The sequence below is a fragment of the Myotis myotis genome, unplaced genomic scaffold, assembly GCF_014108235.1.
Source record: "Myotis myotis isolate mMyoMyo1 unplaced genomic scaffold, mMyoMyo1.p scaffold_m19_p_20, whole genome shotgun sequence".
NCBI classification, from domain to species: domain Eukaryota; kingdom Metazoa; phylum Chordata; class Mammalia; order Chiroptera; family Vespertilionidae; genus Myotis; species Myotis myotis.
Window position 1 is genome coordinate 13,717,546 of NW_023416325.1, and position 15,837 is coordinate 13,733,382.

General features: G+C 48.9%; 1 protein-coding gene across 2 annotated transcripts; it reads left to right on the forward strand.

Moving 5' to 3' along the window:
- The first annotated feature begins 2,245 nt into the window (after positions 1-2,245).
- Positions 2,246-15,527, forward strand: RILPL2 (Rab interacting lysosomal protein like 2). 2 transcript variants are annotated; one of them, XM_036353330.1, is made up of 4 exons: positions 2,246-4,230; positions 7,496-7,647; positions 12,138-12,251; positions 14,754-15,527. In XM_036353330.1, the coding sequence occupies exons 1-4, from the start codon at positions 4,000-4,002 to the stop codon at positions 14,782-14,784; spliced, it is 528 nt and encodes a 175-aa protein (XP_036209223.1). In that variant the 5' UTR covers positions 2,246-3,999; the 3' UTR covers positions 14,785-15,527. The 2 variants fall into 2 exon arrangements, with proteins under 2 accessions (XP_036209223.1, XP_036209222.1); XM_036353329.1 differs by having other exon boundaries at positions 2,474-4,335.
- The last annotated feature ends 310 nt before the right edge of the window (positions 15,528-15,837 follow it).

Sequence of the window (15,837 nt, forward strand, 5' to 3'; positions counted from 1 at the left end):
CTTTCCCCCCCAGTTTACAGTGAGGAAATGGGAATTTGGAGAGATTAAGGAATTTGATCCAACTTATGTACCAGCAAGTAGGAATTTGTGAGGTCCAAGTCAAAACTATCTGAATTCCTGGCCGGGTTGCTTAGTTCGGTAGAACATCATCCCAATACGCCAAGGCTGTGGGTTTGATCCCCGGTCAGGGCAACTACAGGAATCAATAAATGAATGTATAAATAAGTGGGACAATAAATCGATGTTTCTCTGTCTTTCTCTCTCCCTTCCTCTTTTTAAGATTAAAAAAAAAAAAAAAGACTATGTAGCAAAGGGCAGAAAGCACAAAGAAAAGAAGATGCAGTGCCTTAGAGGGTGAATTTCTAGGGAAATTTCCAGCAGACTTTTGACAACCACAATGGTGTGGAAGAGATTGACGCCAGCAGTGGTGGCTGGGGATACCGGAGGTAAAAAAAAGAAACTCAACAACATTAAATTCTTTCTGACAATGTTGCTCTAGGAAGGCTACTTCCACTTAACAGCATTGGAACATAATTCACAAATCATAAAATTAACCCACTTAAGTGCGCAGTTCGGTGGTTTTTAGTGTATTCACAGAATTGTGCAACCATCACCACATCTAACTTTAGAACATTTTCATCACCCCAAAAAGAAACCTTGTCCACATTCGCAGACACTTGCCGTCCATTCTCCCCCAGCTCTAGACAACGACTGATCTACTTTCTGTCTCTGCAGAATAGATTTGCTGTTCTGCACATTTCGTGTCAATGGAATCGTACAATTCGTGGTCGTTTGTGACTGGCTTTTTTCCCTTAGCAAAGTGTTGCCAGAGGTCATCCACATTGTAGTGAGTGTCTGCTTCATTCCTTCCCTCCCCACCCCAGCCCCAGCACTTTATCTAGGTATGCGTTACCTAAAGGAAATGCACAAGTATTGTGTACAGCTCCACAATGTTTTTTTAAAAATATATTTTTATTGATTTCAGAGAAGAGGGGAGAGGGAGAGAGATAGAAACATCAATGATAAGAGAGAATGAGAATCATTGATCGGTTGCCTCCTACATGCCCCCTACTGGCATTTGAGTCTGCAGCCTAGGTGTGTCTGGGAATGGAATGGTGACCTCCTGGTTCATAGGTCGATGCTCAACCACTGACCCACACCAGCTGAGCAGTTATTGATCAAAATTTTAAGAGAGCTCTCTGGAGTGCTGAAAATATGCTGTATCTTGATCTCAGTGGAGGTCAAACAAGTATATGCACAGGTAAAATGTTGTGGAGTTGAGCCTGGCTGATGTGGCTCAGTGGTTGAGTGTTGACCTGTGAACCAGGAAGTAAGTCACAGTTGGATTCCCTGGATATGGGCTCAATCCGTTTTCGGGGCATGCAGGAGGCAGCCGATCAATGATTCTTTCTCATCATTGATGTTTCTCTCCCTCTCTCTTCCTCTCTGAACTCAATAAAAATAAGTATTTTTTAAAATTTTTGGCCAAGAGCACATGAGATAAAATTTATCATTTTTTTCAAATTGATTTTGAGAGCGAGTTGCATCTTACAGGCGCCACGCTGGGGATTGAACCCACAACCAGGGTATGTGCCTTGACATCCACTTGTTGTTCCATGTATTTTGTGAATTCATTGGTTAATTCCTGTATGTGCCCTGAGCAGGGATCACCCCTGCAACCTTGGCCTATCGGAGGATACTCTAACCACTGAGCGATCTGGCCAAGGCTAGTCTGATTTTTTTGAACTAGTTTTGCATCCCTGGACTAAACTCCTCTTGGTAATCTATAATAATAAAAGCATAATATGCTAATTAGACTGGACATCCTTCCGGACGACCTTCCCGACGAAGCCGGGGCTTCAAGGGAAGCCTGGGTCTCGGGTGCCAGAGGAAGGCCTACTCTTGCATGAATTTCATGCATCAGGGCTCTAGTAGTATATAACACTTTTTTTTTTTAATATATTTTATTGATTTTTTTACAGAGAGGAAGGGAGAGGGATAGAGCCAGAAACATCGATGAGAGAGAAACATGGATCAGCTGCCTCCTGCACACCTCCTACTGGGGATGTGCCCGCAACCAAGGTACATGCCCTTGACGGGAATCGAACCTGGGACCCTTGAGTCCGCAGGCCGACGCTCTATCCACTGGGCCAAACCGGCCAGGGCTATAACACTTTTTATGTTGTGTCAAATTCTGTTTGCTATATCTTGCTAAGGATTTTGCCTTGATTTTTACTTTGCCCATTACTTGGGTTTTCTTTGTTGTTGATGATGCATTGTAGGCATTCTATATATATTCTGGATATTAACCCCTTATCAGACATGATTTGCAACTATTTCCCCTTCTGTAGATTGCCTTTTCAGTCTGTTAATTGTGTTCTTGGATGCACAAGTTCTAAATGTATCTTCCTTTTGTTGCCTGTGCTTTTGAAGGAATTGCCAAGTCGAATGACATAAGCTTTATGTCATGTTTTCTTCTAAGAGTTTTTTAGGTTTAGTCTTTGATCCACGTTGAGTTAATTTTTGTGTATGGTGTAAGGTATGGCTCCAACTTCATACTTCTGCGCATGGGTATCCGATTTTCCCAACACCATTTGTTGAAAAGACTGTCCTTTCCCCCGTGAATGGCCGTGGCACCTTTGTTGAAAACCATTTGACTGTATATGTTAGGTTTTATTTCTGGGCTCCCTGTTCCTTCATTGCTTTTATGGCTGAACACTATTCCATTGTGTGGCTATACCATTTTTATTTATATTGTATCTCGGTATGTTGTATCTCAGGGCATTGTAACATCTGAGCCCTTGCCTAGGATCCTCCCTGTGATCATCAGAACAGCATGCCCTTTGAAAACAGTGTCTGTTTTGCTTGCTTACAAAGAAAGCTGGCAGTGTATTCCGGGGAAAGGCCAGCGCGGTTGCTGAGCTTTCTCCCTCTGTTACAAACCTCTCAGCAAAACAGAAGTGATTCATTTTGCACTCCCCACTGCTGACCCGCGCAGTAACACCCTCTGTACCTGGAGAATGTGCCCACCCCAACCCATGTGCCAAGTGTCCGTCTGGCACCCAAGCTTCATGTTTGTTTCTGGAGAGGAAGGAGAACACCAGCTGACGTTTTTGAGCGCTTCCTGGGTGCTTTTGGCCACACTCGTTATCTCATTATCTCATCTGGTATATTCCTCGCAGCAAGCCCTCCATTTCGGTACTGCTATTCACTGGGGGGGAAACTGAGGCTCCGAGGAGTTAAGTACCTTGGCCAAGGCCACAACGCTTGTACGTGGAGGAGCCCAGGAGTCGGCAAAGCGCACAGCGCAGGGATTTTCCGCTTCACTGAGGGTCAGAAGCCCCGGGCCCTGGCGACCACTGGCCTGGGAGCTTCTGGCAGCCCAGGCTCCTGGGCGCACCTGGGCGCGGCCCCCAACGACTGCTTCCTGTCTGGTCGCAGACTTCAGGAAATATCAGAGACCTAGAGCTCCCTCCAGGTGCAATGCCAGTTCTGAGGCTGGAAAGCTTGAGTGTAGAGAGGAAAAAGTTGGTGCTTTTTTTACTCTCCCTCACTGCCTGACGTCGGAAATTCCGCCCCCGTCTCCGTGGAAACCCGGCGTCCGTAGCCGCAGTCACCAGGGGCGGAGCTCCGAGCCGCGGCTCCGCCCCGAGTTTGCCGCGGCTCCCAGGTGGGGAGCAATCACTGGCACCCCGTATCCCCTCCGTTCCTCTTCTTGGCTGCCCGCCTTCCCGTCGGCGTTCGTTCCCCAAACCACATCCCGGAGGCGCTCTTCCGCCTGGTCCTCAGCCCGGCGGGCGCACCGGGCGTCGGGGCCTGAGAGCCGCGCGCTGCCCCCGATCCCCGCGGCTCCCCCCTCGGCGGCGCTGATTGGCCGCTCCCGGGCCTTCCCCTGCGCGGGCTCCACTGCCCAGCGGAAAGTTTTCTGTGTCCGGGGGAAGTTGGGCCTTTGGAGACGCGGAGACAGCAGCTCCCGAGGCTGCGGGGCCCTGCGCGGCCATGGAGATGGAGGCGCCCCCTTTGCGAGAGGAGGAGGAGGAGGAAGAGGAGGAGGAGGACGAGGCTGGCCCCGAGGGGGCTCTGCGCAAGAGCCCGTTCCAGCTGACCGCCGAGGACGTGTATGACATCTCCTACGTGGTGGGCCGCGAGCTGATGGCGCTGGGCAGCGACCCCCGGGTGACACAGCTGCAGTTCAAAATCGTCCGCGTGCTGGAGATGCTGGAGACGCTGGTGAGCGAGGGCAGCCTGGCGGCGGAGGAGCTGAGGATGGAGCGGGACAGCCTCCGGAAGGAGGTGGAGGGGCTGCGGAGAGAGGGCGCGGCGGCCAGCCCCGAGGTGAGTGCGGGAGGCAGGGGCGCGTGGGGCAGTGCCCGCTGGCACGGAGGCCCCTTTCCTCTCTCTCTCTCTCTTTTAAAATATACTTTTAAAATTGATTTTAGAGAGGAAGGGAGAGGGAGAGATAGAAACATCAATGATGAGAGCGAATCATTCATTGTCTGCCTCCTGCACGCCCCACACAACCCGGGCTTATGCCCTGACCAGGAATAGTGATCGCCTGGGTCATAGGTCGACGTTCAGCCACTGAGCCACACCGGCGGGGCCTCTTTCCTCTCTTGAATGTCCAAGCCTCTTCAAGCAGAGCACTGCGAGTATCCAGCCCACAGCTTGGAAACGCTGCGATTGTAAACATTTATGGAGCAGTTACTAGGTGCTGGGCCCTGTCCGGCGTAGTTCTAAATCAGCGGCCGCTAGCATTTTTGACCATGACCTAGAGCAGTGGTTCTCACGCTCTAGCCGGCATCACCGTCCCCTGGGTGTTCTTTAAAACACGGACTGCAGGGCCCCAGCCCCGGAGTTTCTGATTCAATAGGTCAGGACTGGGACCCAAGAAGCTTCCGGATATGCAGATGCTATTGGTCCAGACATCACACTTTGAGTGTCTTTGACCCAGATTAAGAAGTAAAGTTTGCCGAGCCGGTTTGGCTCAGTGGATAGAGCGTCGGCCTGCGGACTCAAGGGTCCCGGGTTCGATTCCGGTCAGGGGCATGTACTTTGGTTGCGGGCACATCCCCAGTGGGGGGTGTGCAGGAGGCAGCTGATCGGTCTCTCTCATCGATGTTTCTGACTTTCTGTCCCTCTCCCTTCTTCTCTGTGAGAAATCAATAAAATATATTAAAAAAAAAAAAAAGAAGAAGTAAAGTTTGACTAAAGAGAAATTAGTTTTTGACCACAAAAAAGACCCGTGTGAGAATATTCAGTAGCTTTATTCGTACTCGTGCGAAACTGGAAAGAATCCAGACGCACCAGAGGAGTGGGTGGGTTTTTAAAAGGTGGTACAGCCATGCGATGGAATACTACACAGCTCCGAAAAAGAGCAGAGTGCTGACACACACAACTGTGTGGATGACCCTCGCAGGTGTTGCATTGAGAGACAGGAGCCAGGCACAGAAGACAGCCTACCATATGTGAGATTCAGGAACAGGAAGAATAACCTTTACTTACAGAAGACAGATTGGTGCTAACCTAACGCCAGGGAGGGGACAGCGAGAGGGAGCAGGAAGGAAATGCACTGTGGTTATGTGGGTATATACATATGGCAAAGATCATCAAGCCATAAACTCAGGAGTAGTATGTTTTACTGTATGTATGTTATACCTCCATTTTACAGGATTACATTTCAAGAAGCAACATGATGCACGGTCATATTTCCTACTTTATGAGTTTTTAAATTCTTGTCGCAACTCACTAAATTAATATCATACTCAGGACAGAGTCTTCAGCCACAGTTTTAAAAATAAGATCTGCCCTAACTCTCTCGGTTAGTCTTTATACTATATTATACCCATTTTACAGAAATGGAGGCGTAGACCAGGCAAATAATTTATTAAGGACTTAGAGCAAGTAGGAGGTGGAGGCAGGCTTTGAGCTCAGAGATGCTGGTTTTAACCACACCATACTGAAACGGGCCTTGGACCTTACACTGTACCAACATTTGTTGAGTGACTGCCCTGTGCGGGCTCTGGGGCCATGGAAGTAAATCAGACGAGGGTCCTGCGTTCTGGCGGCTCACAGCTAGTGGGAGGGGTAAGACGCACATTCCTCCAAAACTCGGATCCAAGATTACAGACTGAGGAGCGAGCCCTGGAAGCCCAATGGCCAGGGTCGCTGAAATTCCCAGGGAAGAGTGAAGGTTTCTGGTAGCTCCCCTGCTACACTCAAATTTCACCTACTCCTTAGTCACGGGGGCAATGATATTTGCAGATAAGGCTCTTCCACAAAATACCATGTGTGGGCACGCACGTACAGTGCGTTTGAAACTTCGTGGCCCATGCGCAGAAGTCGGTATTTTGTGGGAGAGCCACACTCAAGGGGCCAAAGAGCCGCATGTGGCTCGCGAGCCGCAGTTTGCCAACCACTGGGCTAGGGCAAGGCTCTACTTTTGTATCATCCTAGGAGGTGCTTGAATATCATGATGAGCAGCCTGGCTTTTGAGACTCGAGAGCAGTTCAGTGACTCACCCAGCATCACAGCTCATGCCCTGTCCCCTTCTCCTGTCACCTTCAACTCCAGGCACAAGGACACGGCACCAGGGGCCATGGACAGTGTGACTTCCCATAGGGGCACAGCGGACAGGCTTCATCAGCCAGCAGATGAGATGGCACATTTTCCTCCCAAACCACAGACTTCAGAACGGGGGGTGGGGAAAAGGCAGAGAGAGTGAATGTTTAGTTCCCTTAGACAGTTCATACAAATAGGCCTTATTTTTTATTTATTCTTCTAAATTATTATTTTAATTGTGATCATGTACACATAAAATTCACCGCTTTAACCCTTTTAAAAATCAGCAGCATTAAGTGCATTCACATGGTTGTGCAACCTTCACCACCATCCTCTCCAGATCTCTTCATCTTGCAAAACTGAAACTCTGTGCTCATGAAACAACAACTCCCCATTTCTCCCTCCCCCCAGCTTTTGGCAACTACTGTTCTACTTTCTACATCTATGAATTTGCCTATTTTAGGTACTTCCTGTAAGTAGACTCTTATAATATTTGTCCTTTTGTGACTGGCTTCTTTCAGTTAGCATAATGTCTTTAAGGTTTATCCATGTGTCACAATTTTCTTCCTGTTTTTTAAATCCTCACCGGCTGACATGCTGAGAGAGAGAGAGAAACATGGGTGTGAGATTGGTTGCCTCCCATATGCGCCCTGACCTGGGCCGGGGTGCAAGCCTGCAACCAAGGGACATGCCTTTGACCAGAATCAAACCCGGGACCCTTCAGTCCACGGGCCGACGCTCTATCCGCTGAGCCAAAGGAGCCCTGGCACTTTTCTTGGAGAATGGTGCTTTCACTTCTTTACCACCAGCCAAACACTCCCAACAGGCAGCACCTCCTCTCCTCAGGGCCCCGGGAGTAACCAAACCAGAGAACGTTGCTGGGGTGGACAGCTCATCCTCCTGAGGGAAGCTGCATCAGTGACATCTTTTCTTCCAGGGAAGCCAGGCACCAGGCAAGATGGTGGTTGACCTGACCGACCCCAACCGGCCGCGCTTCACCCTGCAGGAGCTGCGGGACGTGCTGCAGGAGCGCAACAAGCTCAAGGCGCAGCTGCTGCTGGCGCAGGAGGAGCTGCAGTGCTACAAGAGGTGGGCTCTGCCGCCTGCGAGGGCGCCCTCCAACGTCCCGCATTGGCTCCCATGTCCATTCAGCCAGCTTATCCGAGCCCCATGATGGCCGGCGTGGGGGTGTAGCCGTGACCCAAATGGAGCAAGTGCATGCCCCATCTAGGGAGACAGGTAGGCAGCAAGGAAGCCTGAAGTAAGCACTCAGGGTCATGGTCTCAGTGCTCTAAAGAAGATGAAAGCAGGGGGTGTGACCCAGACCCAAGTGCTGAGGGAGTTGGGGGGGAGGGACGTGTTTTATTTATTTACTTGTTTGTTTGCTTATGTGTTTATTTTTAAAATTTTTTTTATTGATTTGAGAGGAAAGAAGAGAGAGAGAGATAGAAACATTAATGATGAGAGAGAATCATTGACTGGCTGCCTCCTGCATGTCCCCCACTGGGGATCAAGCCCACAACCCAGGCATGTGTGCCCTGACCTGGAAGAGAACGGTGACCTCCTGGTTCATGGGTCAGTACTCAACCACAGTGTCACACGGGGGGGCAGGGAGGAACTTGTTTTAGATTGAGTAGTTAGGGACAACCCCTCTCAGGTGAAGGACAGGAAGCAGACAGCCATGTATAGATTCGGTAGGACCAGAATGGAACAAGAAGTTCAGAGAAGTTCAAAGACCGGAGGTGGGAACCAGCGTGGCCAGTTAAAGAGACCCGGCAGGGGGGACCTGAAACGCAGGGGGGGGTGGTCTGGAAGAGACTGGGGCGTGGTGCCTTGTCCGCCACAGGCAAGAGCTCTGACTTTATTGTAAGCAGGGAAGGTTTAATCGAGGGACTGACAAGATCCATTTAAAGGATCAATGAGGTGATTTTGATAACTGAACTATTTGGTTATGAGAGGATATCATTGCCCTTTGGAAGCATACACTGAATTTTTTTTTTCTTTTAAACATATTTTATTGATTTTTTTACAGAGAGGAAGGGAGAGGCATAGAGAGTTAGAAACATCGATGCGAGAGAAACCTCGATCAGCTGCCTCCTGCACATCTCCTACTGGGGATGTGCCCGCAACCCAGGTACATGCCCTCGACTGGACTCAAACCTGGGACCCTTCAGTCCACAGGCCAGTGCTCTATCCACTGAGCCAAACCGGTCAGGGCCACACTGAATTCTTTAGGAATAAAGAAGTAAGATGTCTCCAACTTACTCTCAAGTGGTTCAGAAAGAAAGTAGATGCATGAAGGGTGGGGTAGGTCGGTGAATCGGTGGGTGGGTGGATGGAAAGATAAGATAAAATAAGATTTAAAAAGGTAAGATGGGATAAACATAAATAATTGGGGGATCTGGGATAAAGTATTTGGGAAGTCTTTTTTACTAATCTTACAACTTTTCTCTAAGTTTTAAATTATCTAAAAATCCAAAGTTATAAAAGATCACAATAATATGTGAACGGAGGGACTATAGGACAGTGATGGCGAACCTATGACACACGTGTCAGAGGTGACACGCGAACTCATTTTTTTGGTTGATTTTTCTTTGTTAAATGGCATTTAAATATATAAAATAAACATCAAAAATATAAGTCTTTGTTTTACTGTGGTTGCAAATATCAAAAAATTTCTATATGTGACACGGCACCAGAGTTAAGTTAGGGTTTTTCAAAATGCTGACACGCCGAGCTCAAAAGGTTCGGCATCACTGCTATAGGACAAGGGAAAGAGGAAATAAGGAAATTGTTGACGTATCAGGGTTGGACTTTGCTATATCCACCTGAGCCTCTGTCCCCCAAAATGTTGTCTTTCATGTTGGTGTTTCTTGAAAAGGGGGGCGGGGGCTGTGTGGTTGCATGGCTCTGGGAAACACTGAGTTACACAGGTGGGTTTCTTTAGAGGCAGAAGAGGGTAAGAGCAAGCGAATAAAAACGCAGAACCCGCTGCTCATGGTTAGCAGTGCTTGCCACGGGTCAGCCCTCGGCTGAGTGTGTCCCAGGCATCATTTCATTCAGTGCTCACTGCAGGCCTGTGCGGTCAGGTACCTGCTGGAAGTCCACGGCTGCTGGTGGCAACAGTGAGGCGTGTCCTCAGGCAGCCCGAGCACAGCCTGCACTTTTCATGTCAGGCCACCTTTGGACCCTGCAGGTTTGGAAGGCAGGGCGGATCCTGATTCCAGACAAAGCCCCGAGTGATGTTATTCTTTCCGTTCTTTCCTCGAGCATCATGAAGACAGCAGTGGCAAAGCAGAAACGTTCTAGGAAGCCAAATCCAAAAGGGCTGAGTTCTGTCAACAGACGTTTCATTGTCTGCCTTCTGCTGAGGTTGGAAGCATGTTCATGGAAAGACCTGTCTTTGTCTCATTTGATAAGTATTTCAGACACAGGTAGTTAAAGCCAGGAGCCGCCAGACTGGCAGCTTGTGAGGGAATAAAGCAGCACCCTTTGTTTCCAGTGCTGAATTCCCAGCAAACAACAGATGTGCCCTTCCCGTCTGGTGCAGGCTGAGACAGCAGCTTTGGCTTGGTCTCTCGTGCTCTCTGTCCTGGAGAAACGAGCCTGTCAGCTGAGGTGTTCTCTTAGCAGTGGCATCTGGAGGCCTAAGCTCATACTAACGATTATTATTTTTTTTAAATATATTTTTATTGATTTCAGAGAGGAAGGGAGAGGGAGACAGAGATAGAAACATCAATGATGAGAGAAAATCATTGATCAGTTGTGTCCTGCATTCCCCCACTGGGGATGGAGCTCACAACCAGGGCATGTGCCCTGATCGGGAATCAAACTCTGACCTCCTAGTCTGTAGGATGACGCTCAACCACTGAGCCACGCTGGCCAGACCTAAAGATCATTTTAGATTGAAGGCAGCTATGGTAGGCTATTTCCATAGGTGGCCACAACTGTTGTCCCCATCGTGCATGCTTTTTGCAAGGAGACTTTTCCTCTTCTCTCACCAAGTGGTAGAGACTTCCCTCCCCTTGAATCAGGGTGGCCCTATGACTTGCTCTGGTCAATGGAACGTGCCATTTGGCTTAAGGATCTAAGAGACCTCCAGGCTTTCATTTTTTATGCTCTTGGAATGCTGCCTTGAGACCGCCATGCTGTGAAGAAGTCAAGGCAGTCACAAGGAGAGGTCACGTGACGGAGAACCAAGGTGCCCCAGCCGACAGCCCCAGCTGTGCCCAGCCCCCAGCTCATCCACCAATTCATCCAACCCTAAGCAGGACAGCCATCCTGAGACTCAGAAGCCACCCTGTTGTAAATCTAAGTTTCAGGGCGTCAAATAACAATAGATAGTGGAAAGGGGAATTTTTAGATGATGCCTCTTATGAAATATTAATATTATAATAAAAATGTAATATTATTATAGTAACTAATAAGAGTCCACTCTTTGCAACGGAGAGAGAAGGGTGGGTCCTGCTTTCCGAAGTTCATATGTAAAGGGGCGTCTCAGTCAGCTCAGGCTGCCGTAACAAAATATCTTAGACTGGGGCTTCAGCAATAGAAGTGTCTTTTCTCCCGGTTCTGGAGGCTACAAGTCCCAGATCCAGGTGCCAGTATGAGGGTGCTGACATTTCCTGACTCCTTGGCAACTTCCTTCTGGCTGAGTCCTCACAGGGCCTGAGAGAGAGAGAGAGAGAGAGAGAGAGAGAGCGCAGCCCTCTGGTGTCTCTCCTCACAATTGATTGGCCCACGTAGCTGGGAAGGATCCTGGAATTGCTCTCAGAAATAAAACTGCAATGAAGGCCTCGGCGTGGGCACCAGGGACTCGGTGCCTCTTTCTCTCCTCTTTGCTTCTCTTTGTTTGTCCTCGCTATCTTGCATACGGACAGCCCTTCTCTAAATCCTAGGAAGCATGACCCTGGCAGAACAGCCTTCTTCCAACTTCTGCCCATCAAGTCCCTCCTGGGATCACTTGACCCCCATAGCTTCTCAGTCACTATCAACAGCTCTGTACCATCATCCGACTTACTATATATATTTTTTATTTTACTTATTTTTTTACTGACAATTCCCTTCCCCACTGGAATGTCACTTGCACGAGAGAAGATATTTTCTATTTTGTTCATTGCTGTTCATTGCACCATGGCACGGTACGTCGCTTAATAAATATTTGTTGAATGAGTGCCATGTATTATTGTTTCACTTAATCCCTCAATCCTAGGAGGTAGGCACTTCTGTTATCCTCATTTTACTATTTAGGAAATCAAGGCCTAAGTTAAAGAATTTACACATGGCCAAAACCGGTTTGGCTCAGTGGATAGAGCGTCGGCCTGCGGACTGAAAGGTCCCAGGTTCAATTCCGGTCGAGGGCATGTACCTGGGTTGCGGGCACATCCCCAGTAGGGACTGTGCAGGAGGCAGCTGATGTTTCTCTCTCACCGATGTTTCTAACTCTCTATCCCTCTCCCTTCCTCTCTGTGAAAAATCAATAAAATATATTAAAAAAAAAAAAGATTCTTCACTTTCAGGACTGCACAAACAAGAGGTCTGCAGTAAAACACCCCATTTGTCTGCCCCCCTTTCTCCAGTGGCCTGATTCCAGCAAGAGAAGGCCCGGAAGGGAGAAGAGGAAAGGACTCTATGGTTGCCAGGGCCAGCAACGCCAGCAGAGACAAGGAGGAGAAGACCATCATAAGGAAGCTGTGAGTCACCTTGCTGCCCGCTGCTGCCACTGAATGAGCGGCGGACGGAGTGGGGACGAAGGGAGGCTGGCTGGCTACCCCGGGTGGGGAGGTCCTAATCTCCTGGTGGTAGTGCTGTAGCCAATAAGAAAACTCAGTTACAGCCTTGACCAGTGTTCTCAGTGGTTAGAGTGTCAGCCTGAGGACCAAAGGATCTCAGGTTCGATTCCTGGTCAAGGGCAGGTACCTGGGTGCATCCCTGACACTCCTCGGGGTGCGTGTGGGAGGGAACCAATTGATGCTTCTCTCTCTCTTACCTTCCTCTCTCTAAAATCAACAAATAAAATTTAAAAATATATATGAGCCCTCGAAATCTGATGGATATTTTACACTTGCAGCACATTTCAGTAAGACCAGCCATGCGTCAAGGGCTCTTGGGACGTGTAGCTGGTGGCCACCATATCGGGTATCAGGGCTTTAGCCAGTACACGATAAGATCCTTTGTCTTTGACGAAGAACTGAGTTCACATAATTTAAATTTTTTCAATCATGATAAAATATACATAACATAAAATTTATGATTTTAACTGTTTGTAAGTGTACACTTTAGTCATAATAAGTACATTTACATTGTTGTGCAACCATCACCATTATCCATTCCCAGAATTTTTTCATCATCCCATCCTGAAATTCTGGGCTCATTAAACACTAACTTCTCAATTCATCCTTCTTCCAGCCCCTGACAACCACCATTCTACTTTCTTTTTCTTTTAAAAAATGTTTTTATTGATTTTGAGAGAGAGAGAGAGAGGACGGGAGAGGGATATAGAAATAGAAACATCAATGAGAGAGGAACATCATTGATCAGCTGCCTCCTGCACAGCCTCTACTGGGGCTCGAGCCTCCAACCGGGCATGTGCCCTGACCGTGTATTAACCGGCTACCTCTTGGTTCCTGGGTCAACGCTCAACCACTGAGCCGCACTGGCTGGCCAGTCTACTTTCTGACTCTATGAATTTAACTAGCCTAGGCACCTCATCTAAGTGGAATCACACAGTATTTGGATTTTTGTCTTAGCTCGGTGGATAGAGCCGATGGGGAGCCATGGGAGGGCTGAAGCTGGGGAAAGACAGCTCTACATAGTGACAGCTCCCCATTTTATAGATGAACAAACCGAGGCTCTATGAGGTCAAGTCACAGGTCCGAGGTCACGCAGAAAGTTGCGAGCCCAGGGCCCACTAACCACTGCGTTATACTAACAGATGGACTCTGCCACCCTTTGGTTGCTATGCGTGGATTGTAGGGGGCAACAGGAGGCTGTTGAAGTCTGGACTGGGGGTGGCGAGGGGAGAGATGAACGTGGTGGGATTAGGGATATATTTGGGGCATGATGACTGATGACTAAGATGTAGCAGATGGGGGTGTGGGGGGAGGACTTGAGAACAACTCCCAGGTTCCTGGCTGGAATGACTGGGCAGGATTGATGTCACTTCCTGAGAGAGGGCACTGGGGTGGAGGAGGGGCGGATGGCAGAGCACTAGGGCCTGGATCCAAACCAGCTCAGGGCTCGCACCAGCCATTGCTGGCAGGGCTGCCAGCAGCCCTCAGGGAGTTCTTCTTTGATAAGAAGCAAGAGCCTAGATCCCATCCTGACTTCCCAGCCTCCCACCCCGCTGCAACCCCCAACCCCGGCGATCTTTGCTTCGTTCTCATAACTGGAAATAGCGCCGAGATTGTACTTTCCGATCAACCCCAGACATCATTGTTCCTTTTCCAAACTTTGCAGGAAAACACTGAAAGTTTGGTATTCAGATAGCTTTGTATGATTTATGTCTTATCTAAGAATTCACATGCTAATCTCTATTTTTTTTTTTTTTTGCCAAGATCTGTTTTACAGTTGTAGGTAGCATTGAGAAGCTATTGCTTCCTCTGCAATAAAACCACCTAAAATTTTAAAAAAAGGCAGAGTCCATCTGTTAGTATAGCGCAGTGGTTAGTGGGCCCTGGGCTCACAACTTTCTGCGTGACCTCGGACCTGTGACTTGGCCTCATAGAGCCTCGGTTTGCTCATCTATAAAATGGGGATGACCTAGCCGGTTTGGCTCAGTGGATAGAGCATTGGCCTGCGGACTGAAGGGTCGCGGGTTCGATTCCAGTCAAGGGCATATGCCCAGGTCGCGGGCTCGATCCCTAATAGGGAACGTGCAGAGGCAGCCCATCAGTGATTCTCATCATTGATGTTTCTATTTTTTGTTGTCTCCCTCTCCCTTCTCTGAAATCAATAAAAAGATATTTTAAAATAAATAAATAAACAGAACATGGGGATATTGGTTGTGCTCACCTCCTCAAATTGTTGTGAGTGTGAGATGAGCTTTTGGATGAAAAGCCCCCAGTCGGAGCCTGTTCATCGTGAGCCCTGAGTGCATGTTTGAGTCAAAGGCCTGCTTCCGGGGGTTCAGCAGCGGGTCCTGTGCCCCTGCCTTGTCTGTCTGTTCCCTCTGACCCCTCTCTCCCTCCACCCAGGTTCTCCTTCCGATCTGGGAAGCAGACATAGATCCCAGGCGGCGGTTCTCAGATTCTAGAAGACAACCCACCAGGAAGACTGCCCACCTGCTCAGTGCCACGCGGACCCACTGCACTCGCTCATGTGTTTCCCCTCAACGCCGTCCGAGGAGCGAGGAGGTGAGGTTCTCTCTCCATCACCGTCTCCCCGGCTGCAGAACTGGACACCCCCGGAGGCTTGGCCAGGGCAGGGCAAGTGGCACCCAGAAATCAAGAAAGCAGAAGGAAAAGAAAAAAAAAAGCAGAAGGAAAAGAAAAACCAACAGAAAATAAAAAAACGAAAGCAGAAGGAAAGTGCACGGGGGCCCCCACCTGCCCACGTCAGCCGTCGAGGGATCTCGGCGCTCTGCCCCTCCGGCCCCACACTTGGCCTTGCCCTTCACCGTGTGGCAGCCCTGGCAGCCAGGCACCAGCCCAGAGGGAGAGGGGAGAAAGCCGGGAAGCGTGGTATCGACCTTCCGGGGCCTTCGCTGATATTTAGTGACTATCTGACTTTGCTAACAGGACTTTTGTTCCGAGGAGATTTTTGTATTAAATGACTTCCCTTCTTTAAGTATTTTAGAGTTGTCTCTCGGCTTGTGTGACCTTTCAGGTCTCCGTTTCCACGTCTGTAAACTACGTGTGTATGGATAGCTGGTGTTTCTTTGGTGCATTGAGTCTAAGTGATGTACCATTATTTTGTGTGTCAGTGTGAGAGGAAAAATGTTACAAATTATAACATTAAGACACGGTTGACTTTAGGGCTCATTGATTTCAGAGATGTTAAATGTGAAAAAGATGTACACTTAGGAATTGACGAAATACAGGATATAGACCGTGGGTGCCTGCACTTTGCGAAGAAACTGACAAGCCCGGGGAGCCTGTGTCCTTAGTAAAGGCCGCTGGTGCTCTGCTGCAGGGACCTTCTTCATTCTGTAACAAGTCGGGGACACGGGGGCTGGTACCCCCCCCCCCCCCCATTTACGGAACTGGAGACTGAGCCTCCGAAAGGCTGAAGTAGGCCACAGGTCATGTAGCTAGGAGGCGGCTGCCCAGGACCTAAATG

Coding starts and splice junctions, on each gene's coding strand:
- RILPL2 (XM_036353329.1), top strand. CDS start 4,000: ATGGAGATGGAGGCGCCCCCTTTGCGAGAGGAGGAGGAGGAGGAAGAG. Junction 4,336..7,495: donor GCGCGGCGGCCAGCCCCGAG/GTGAGTGCGGGA, acceptor CTTTTCTTCCAG/GGAAGCCAGGCACCAGGCAA. Junction 7,648..12,137: donor GAGCTGCAGTGCTACAAGAG/GTGGGCTCTGCC, acceptor CCCTTTCTCCAG/TGGCCTGATTCCAGCAAGAG.